Genomic DNA, 9,073 nt, shown 5'->3' with positions numbered 1-9,073 from the left:
GACAGAGTCATCACCATAGACTTGAGAAAGAAGCAGCTGCACGACATGGAAAACCAAGAGATCCTTGGTGTACAGCAGCCACAAGCATTGCATCAGCCAATGCAGCCAGGACTACCTACAGGTGTGTGAAGGTCTCATTGCCCAGTTCTTCTAGCGAGCTCTACAAATGCCCATTATTGCTTTCTATTGGAGATTTTTACAATGAAGGATCTGCTAGTTGCTTTACCTGTCTAGTTTTAGACAACTGATTTTCTTCGCTCCACCATTGGCGGCTGTGCCTTCAGCTGCCTCGGCCCTAAATTCTGGAATTCCCTCCCTAAACCTTTCTGCCTCTCTCTTCTCCTTTAAGACACTCCTTAAAACCTACCTCTTTGACCAAGCTTTTGCCCCAATATCTCCTTATGTGACTTGGTGTCAAATTTTGTTTAATCATCTTGCCTGTGAAGCACCGTGGGAAATTTTACTATGTTAAAAGGTGCTATATAAATGCAAGTTGTTGTTGCTCTCACTGCAATGAACAGTACATACCACTTAAGTAAAAATGCTTTATTAGGTTCAAACATAAATCATACAATGCTAAATTGCTCTACACATCCCGGATCAAGTCACCAAAATAAGCAGTGATTGTCTTCAGCTTATTGTTGAGAAAATTCTGTTCAATTTCTACTTGTCCTCCTGGTCCAGCTAAGGAGGCCACCTGCAACAAATAAATAAGCAATCAAATAAGCAGAGGATAAATGCAACATGAAAGGTTCTCCAAAGTCCCAGCATATATAGCACTCAAGTTGCAGGATAAAATTCCCCAGCCTTATTTCAAGCTCCCTAGTAATAGCCAATTATTTTAAGGTTTATTTTCAAAGTCCATTTTCCCTCAGTCTGCATCTGGTTCTTACCCTTAAAGAAAGGGAGGGAACCAAGGACAAAAGTCAGGGCAAGTTACATTTTTTTTTTTTGTTTGTTTTTTTTTTTTTTTGAGTGTTTTCATGAAAATGGAGTCGAGCTCTCTCAGGAGACTGCAAAGCCGGAACTTTATGTATTCCCATTTCACAGTGTCCAACCCATTACCAACTGAGGTCCTGGCTAGTTAATTTTCTGAATCACTGCTGCAGCTCCAACAAACAAAGTTTTTGGTGGAAAAAAACTTCATCTCGATTGGTATTCTCTTGTTCTGTAGACACTTCAGGCTAGAAATTCCTGCTCTGGCCTCCTTGGGAAGAGTGGGATTTCTAACCCAAACCTATTCCAAATCCCAGGTAAAGGCCGCAACTAAGGCAGCAACCTGCTTTGGCAGATGGAGCAGAGAGATTTTGCTGTGACCAAATATTTAAAGAAATTGTTAGTGACCGAATTTTGAATGTTCTGTTTTCTGTACAGCAACCAATCGTTGTCATTGGGAAAGTGGCCTTTTAAACTGTGAATGGCTCCACATCCGCCAGTACGAGGTCTTGATGTGCAAGCATGCCCGCTTCCTGCAGGTGTGCATTACATGGGGTCAACGGAGGCAGGAAATTAAAAAATGCACAAAGGGGTGGAGGCCCAGCATAAATGGGTCTCGCTCCTGTTTCCTCCCCCACCCACGCAAACTGTACAACTATTTCACCCCCACAACAGAAGAATTTTAGTGCTTTCCAGTATTTAACTCCATCTAGCCTCGTATACAAAAAGGGGGGTCAAAAAAAGACCATCAGCCCCACCAAGCTCACATATCTATGGACTGCGCAAACTCACACACCATTACTCCTTCCTTTAATAATGCTTTCTCGTGGATAGGATAAAGAGGAAAAATACTGTGGCTAATTCAGGAAACTCTAGGAAAGTCCCATGAAACCATGGTTACGCATGATGGATCACATTTAAAGTGAACCAACCACTTAGTCCTATAATTGGGAGTGTTCACTTTTCTCAGGAACTTGTCAAGTTCCTTTTTAAAGGACTTTACAACATCACACACTCACCATGTTGCAGATGACTCTGCATATGGGTTTTTACAGGCATGACCTCTTGTCCACCACGCCTTCTATTTCAAATAACCCATTTAACCAGATTATGTCCAATCCTTTCATCATTTTAAAAGCCTCCTTATAGAAACATAGAAGATAGGAGCAGTAGGCCATTCAGCCCCTCGAGCCTGTTCCGCCATTTAACGAGATCATGGCTGATCATCCAAATTCAGTACCCTGTCCCTGCTTTCTCCCCATATCCCTTTAGCCTTAAGAAATATATCTAACTCCTTCTTGAATATATTTAATAAGTTGGCCTCAACTGTCTTCTGTGGTGGAGAATTCGACAGGTTCACCACTCTCTGGGTGAAGAAATTCCTCCTCATCTCAGTCCTAAATGGCTTACCCCTTATCCTTAGACTGTGACCCCTGGTTCTGGACTCCCCCGCCATCGGGAACATCCTTCCTGCATCTAGTCTGTCTAGTCCTGTTCGAATTTTATAAGTTTCAATGCGATCCCCTCTCATTCTTCTAAACGCTAGCGAATATAAGCCTAATCGACTCAATCTCTCCTCATACGTTATTCCTGCCATCCCAGGTATCAGTCTGGTGAATCTTTGCTGCACTCCCTCCATGGCAAGAACATCCTTCCTCAGATAAGGTGACCAAAACTGCACACAATACTCAAGGTGTGGTCTCACCAAGGCCCTGTACAACTGCAGCAAGACATCCTTGCTCCTGTACTCGAATCCTCTCGCTATGAAGGCCAACATACCATTTGCCTTCTTAACCGCCTGCTGCACCTGCATGCTTACCTTCAGCGACTGGTGCACAAGGACACCCAGGTCGTGTTGCACTTCCCCTTTTCCCAATCTATTGCCATTCAGATAATAATCTGTCTTCCTGTTTTTGCCACCAAAGTGGATAACCTCGCATTTATCCACATTATACTGCATCTGCCCAATCACCCAAACTGTCCAAATCATACTGGAGTTTCTCGGCATCCTCCTCACAGCACACATGCCCACCCAGCTTTGTGTCGTCTGCAAACTTGGAGATGTTACATCTAGTTCCCTCGTCTAGATCATTAATATATATTGAGAATAGCTGGGGTCCTAGCACCAATCCCTGCGGTACCCCACTAGTCACAGCCTGCCACTTGGAAAAAGACCCGTTTATTCCAACTCTTTGCTTCCTGTCTGCCAACCAGTTCTCTATCCAAATCAGTACCTTACCCCCAATCTCATGTGCTTTAACTTTGCACGCTAATCTCTTATGCGGGACCTTATCGAAAGCCTTCTGAAAGTCCAAATACATCACATCCACTGGTTCTCCCTTATCTATTCTACCAGTTACATCCTCAAAAAATTCCAGTAGATTAGTCAAGCATGATTTACCTTTTGTAAATCCATGTTGACTTTGTCCGCTCCTGTCACTGTTTTCCAAGTGCTCTGCTATTACATCTTTTATAATGGACTCGAGCATTTTCCCCACTACCGGTGTCAGGCTATAATTTCCCGTTTTCTCTCTACCACCTTTTTAAAATAGTGGGGTTACATTAGCTATCCTCCAAGCCATGGGAACTATTCCAGAGTCTATAGAATTTTGGATGATGACCAGCAATGCATCTACTATTTCTAGGGCCACTTCCTTAAGTACCCCAGGATGTAGATTATCAGGCCCTGGGGATTTATCGACCTTCAATCCCGTCCATTTCCGTAACACCATTTCCCTACAAATACTAATTTCATTCAATTCCTCCCTCTCATTAGACCCTATGTTCCTTGAAATCTCTGGAAGGTTATTTGTGGCCTCCTTTGTGAAGACAGAACCAAAAGTATGTATTTAATTGGTCTGCCATTTCTTTGTTACCCATTATAAATTCCCCTGATTCTGACTGCAAGGGACCTATGCTTGACTTCACCAATCTTTTTCTCTTCACATATCTATAGAAGCTTTTACAGTCAGTTTTTATGTTCCCAGCAAGCTTACTCTCATATTCTATTTTCCTCCTCTTAATTAATCCCTTTGTCCTCCTTTGCTGAATCCTAAACTGCTCCCAATCCTCAGGTTTGCTGCTTGTTCTGGACAATTTATATGTCCTCTCCTTGGATCTTATGCTACCCCTAATTTCCCTTGTTAGCCACGGTTGAGTCACCTTTTTTGTTTTATTTTTATGCCAAACACAGTGATGAACAAATTCTGTAGTTCATCCATGCGATCTTTAAATGTTTGCCATTGCCTATCCATCGTCAACCCTTGAAGTAACATTCCCCAATCCATCCTAGCTAACTCGCGCCTCATACCATCGTAGTTTCCTTTATTTAAATTCAGGACCCCAGTCTCCGAGTCAACTACTTCACTCTCCACCTTAATGAAGAATTCTATCATATTATGATCGCTCCTCCCCAAGGGGCCTCGCACAACAACGTTGCTAATTAATCCTCTCTCATTACATAATACCCAGTCTAAGATGGCCTGATCTCCAGTTGGTTCCTCGACACATTGGTCCAGGAAACCATCCCGTATACACTCTAGGAATTCCTCCTCCACAGTATTGTTACTAATTTGGTTAGCCCAATCTATATGTAGATTAAAGTCACCCATGATAACTGCTGTGCCCTTATTGCACACGTCTCTGATTTCCCGTTTAATGCCATCCCCAACCTCAGCATTACTGTTTGGGGGTCTGTATACAACTCCCACTAACGTTTTCTGCCCCATGGTATTTCTCAGCTCTGCCCATACAGATTACACATCATCAGAGCTAATATCCTTCCTTACTATTTGTAGTGTATGTACCCATCTATCTTTAAGGGAACTATTGAATGTAACCGTTCACCTTTAAGGGAACTACTTTAGGTGTGGCACTATTTGTTTGGCTTCTGTATACTGTAATACCGATAGTGACCACACCAGTATATAAGTGTTGTGGCATGATTGCTGGGGCAGATTCGCCCGGACCTTCGAATAGTAAAGACCTGTTTGTTTGTTACTTCTGAAGTCTGTGTATTTATTAACTGCACAACCCACAGACTTTACAGTGGCGACGAGTCCGATCGTACCCTGCGGCAAGACTACCAAAAGCAACGAAGAGCGTCGAAGAGAGACAACCGCCCTCGTCGTGCTACCAAAAGAAAACACGAGGCTGCAACAGCAGAAAGCAGGAAGACTAACAACAAAAGCTGTATCAGCAACAGGCACTGACTACCCTTCTGCCACGGTGCGGAGTGAGCCGACCAGCAAGAAACAAGGCGGCCGAAGAGACTGAGAGTAGGGGAAGGTGTAGAAGTATCCGGAGGATAAGGGCAGAGCACTCGACCTCGGTCGAGGGGGAGCTGTGCCGGCCAAAAGTCGGGTCCAATGGCGTCGGGTGACAGCCGGACCGCGATCGGCGGGGAAACTCCGGGCAGCGACCGCAGCCACGAAGCGCTGAGCCTGCGAGTAGGCGCGGGAAGAGAAACCCAGCCGCAGCCGGGGAGGGAAACACCGGTCTGCGAGAGGGCTGGGGAGGCGAACGGGAACCGTGCGGGTGAGAGCCGGGTGCGGAGAGAGAGAGACTGCGAGGAGCCAGTCCAGCGGCTGAGCTGTTCTCCACCAACGGTGTACCCAGGGCCGGTAGCACCGAACGTGCGGGTGAGAGAGCGACAGAGCCGGGTACGGAGAGAGAGACTGCGCGTGAGCCAGTCCAGCGGCTGAACTGTCCTCCGTTAACGGGGTGTACCCAGCGCCGGTAGAGCCGTGCGGGCGGGAGGAAAAGACATAGCCGAGTAAGGGGAGCTGTGCGGTAGCCAGCCAGCAGCGGAACCTGTCCGCTGTGGGGGAAGCGTACCCCTTCCACCGGGAAGAAACGCGGGAAGCCGCCATTAGGCGGAGAAGACGCCAGAAGCGGGAAACCGCCATTGAAGTGGGCGGGGCGAGAAAGGAAGAGCGGGAAACCGCCATTTTTGCGGGAAAACCACCATCTTGATTGACATACCGCCATTGAAGCGGGCGGGGAGAGAAGGAAAGAGCGGGAAACCGCCGATTTCGCGGGAAAACCGCCATCTTAGGAACAAACAAATAAATAAGAATACTTAAAGAAATACTGGTGCTGCTCCCAAGGGAAGAAAGATGCCTAAGCGAGGGAATATTAATGACTTTAATTCTGAAATAGAAGACTGGGCCACGTACGTGGAACGCATAGAGATCTATTGCGAAGCCAACAAAATAGAGGAAGACGACAAGGCGATAACATTGCTAAACTCGATGGGGGCAAAAACATACGGGCTCTTGAAGCATCTAATAGCACCAAATAAACCAGCGGATCAGACCTTCGAAGAGATTGTGGCTGTGCTGAAGGACCACTTGAACCCCACACCGCTGATGCTGGCTGAACGATTCAAATTCTACGCAAGAACGCAGAAGAAAGACGAAAGCAATGCGGAATACTTGGTCGAACTGCGTAGGCTAGCGAAGTACTGCCAGTTCGGAGGGAATCTGACAGAAGCGCTGCGGGACAAGTTCGTATGCGGATTGTCCAAAGAAGGGACGCAGAAGCGACTACTGGAAGAGAACGACCTCACACTGGACAGGGCTGTCCTTATAGCTGCATCGCACGAAGCCGCAGCGAAAGGAACGGCGGAAATGCAACTAAAGGCGGCGGCACTCGGGGTGGACCAAATTACTTCAAGCACAACAAAATGCTACCGTTGTGGGAAGACAACGCATGACCAGAATCAATGCTGGTTTAAGAACCAAGAGTGTAGGAAGTGTGGCAAACTGGGTCACATCGCGAAGGTATGCCGGTCCGGGAAAAAGACCAATAATCAAAGGAAGCCACCACCAGAAAAGTACAAGAAGGTACACAAGGTGGCTGAGAAGAGTTCAGACGAACAGAATTCAGACTCAGACCCAAACAACCAGGAGCTGGGTAGTCTGAGAATCCACAATGTGGGTAAAGCAACGGATCTACAGGCCATCTGGGTAATACTAAAAATAGCTGGAGTCCAAGTAAGAATGGAGCTGGACACTGGATCAGCTCTATCAGTCATCAACCGAAGGGACTACCACCGGCTATTCTCTCACATACCTTTAAGAAATACCAAGTTCGTATTACAGACATACATGGGGCATAACGTATACCCCGTGGGGAAAATAAGAGTCAAGGTGAGAGATAGGGGTAAAGAACACCCAAGAATGAACTTGTACGTATTATCTGAGGGAGGACCACCACTTCTAGGACGGGAGTGGATTAAGAAAATAGACATGGAATGGCATTACCTAAAAGCCATAATGAGGGAGGACTCGGTGCAAGCTATTAGCTCAGACTCTGAAATGGATGATGATAAGACCAAGTCGGAAATGGAAGACAAGGCTAAAAGGGACTTGCCAACGATGGGAAAGAAAACGAAGACATGCAGAAGGACTTATGGTACCAAGAAGAATAAAGCTGCAGAGCAGAACTCCAGGTTGACAGAGAATTCTGAGCCTGTTCAAGCAAAGGATTCATCCATGACGGAAGAACACCGAGCTCGGACGCAAACTTATGTCAAAGTACGACAACAATTAGAACAGTTGAGTGACCGTCTCGTACAGGAGATGAAAAATATGGAAAAGTTCTGGGACACCGAATGGGGGAACCTGGAAAGACTACAGAGACAGCTAGCTCAAGCAGAGAGCGACCATAGAGCCATCATGGTCAAATACCAATCACATTCCCCTGATGCTGTTCAGGAACTAGAATATTTACAGAATGAACCAAAGGAAGAGGAATCTTCAGGGAGCCAGGATTTTATTCCAGTTCTTCTCTACGACTCCTTACAAGCAGAGTGTGAGAAGTTGAAAGAACAGTATGAACAGGCCCAGGCTACAATTCTGGAGGGGGTTAACTCGGCAGCCTCCGAAAAGCTAGTTTCAGTAGAAGCATATGAACTAAAGGTTGAACATGAGCAAGAAGTCCAAAGGCTGCAGGAAATTCTTGATGAACTCAAGGCCAAGACAGACTCATCGATAGAAGCTCCATCCATAGATGAGCAATTAGAGGTGAAAATCATGGCAGAGCATGAAAGACAGGATGTCCAAGAACTTATAAAAACATTGAAGGACACCCAAGACAAGTATGAGGCGGCAATGACAGAGGTTCAACAACTTGAAGAACAGATTCAACTGGGAATCCTTTCAGTGGAAGAACAGGACACTGTAAGAATGGTCCCTGAACATGAACTAGAGAGCATCAGGGCGCAACTTTGCCGAGCGCTGAAAGCCAAAGTTCAAGAGGAACGTAAGGTGGAAGTATTGGAGAAAGAGGTGGATGAAATGGAGAAGACTCTGATCCACCGTGTTCCCAGGGAAGAGTTAACGGTCGGCCAACTCCTTCATATGCTGAAGGACAAGACTCGGCAAGGGGAACAATCTGAACACGAGCTTCAATCTTCAGGGGGAACGAGTTCGGAGCTCTCAAAAGTCACGGAGATAGCCGAGGTGGCAACACAAATTTTACAAGGATGCCAAAAGTACACTGAATCACGTCAAGGTGAACAGAAGAATGTGGAAACCATTATTTCAGTAGAAGGGTTAAATAGTCTGATAACGCAATTACCGATGGAAAGGAAGGTATTGAACTCACAAATGAGGTCCGTCGTGAAGGAATGGCAGATAACCCAGGAAGAGCGGGATGAGTATGAATGCATGAAGAAGGCTTTTCAAGAAAGATGTTTAGGGAAGGAACCACCGTCAGCTAACGTCCAGACGGGTGAGGAGGAAGAAGTAGTCTCTCTCGCTGGCCTAACTCAGGACGAACCTGAATATTACCATGACCTGTTGAGTGACACTGAATATTACGAGGATGTGGTCTGCCCAGCTTGTGATGAAAACTCTCAAAGTGCTGAAATCCGGATGAAGCACTTAAGGTCTAAGGAACATAGAGAGTTGGTGGCGCTACAGCTGGCAGCCGAGAAAGGAGCTCCGAGAGTTTCAAAAAGGCAGAAAAGAAAAAGAAGCAGAAGATAATAACTGTCTAAAATATTAGCACTTCTACCATTCCAGGCAGGACATTACGAAAGGAGCTAAATTAGTTGAAAAACTGGAAAATGTCAAGACAGCCAGTTGGTTGTAAAAGTCCGCACTGCTGGTTCAACAGGACGAAAGTTCAA

At 45.9% G+C, this 9,073-nt stretch overlaps 1 protein-coding gene across 4 annotated transcripts in view; it reads right to left on the bottom strand.

The window, feature by feature from the left end:
* Positions 1-531: 531 nt before the first annotated feature.
* The window catches only part of tgs1 (trimethylguanosine synthase 1), a 70,649-nt gene continuing 62,107 nt past the window's right edge, over positions 532-9,073 (bottom strand). For all 4 annotated transcript variants that reach the window (XM_085992960.1, XM_085992962.1, XM_085992964.1 and 1 more), the window contains one exon: positions 532-697. In XM_085992960.1, the coding sequence (XP_085849086.1) occupies positions 587-697 (111 nt within the window). In that variant the 3' untranslated portion in view covers positions 532-586. The remainder of the gene's footprint in view (positions 698-9,073) is intronic.

The sequence above is a fragment of the Somniosus microcephalus genome, chromosome 7 (assembly GCF_052327205.1).
Source record: "Somniosus microcephalus isolate GS21.2 chromosome 7, FLI_Smic_1.0, whole genome shotgun sequence".
Lineage (NCBI taxonomy): Eukaryota > Metazoa > Chordata > Chondrichthyes > Squaliformes > Somniosidae > Somniosus > Somniosus microcephalus.
Note: the sequence above shows the minus strand (reverse complement) of the source record. Positions and strands in the feature narration are given on the sequence as shown.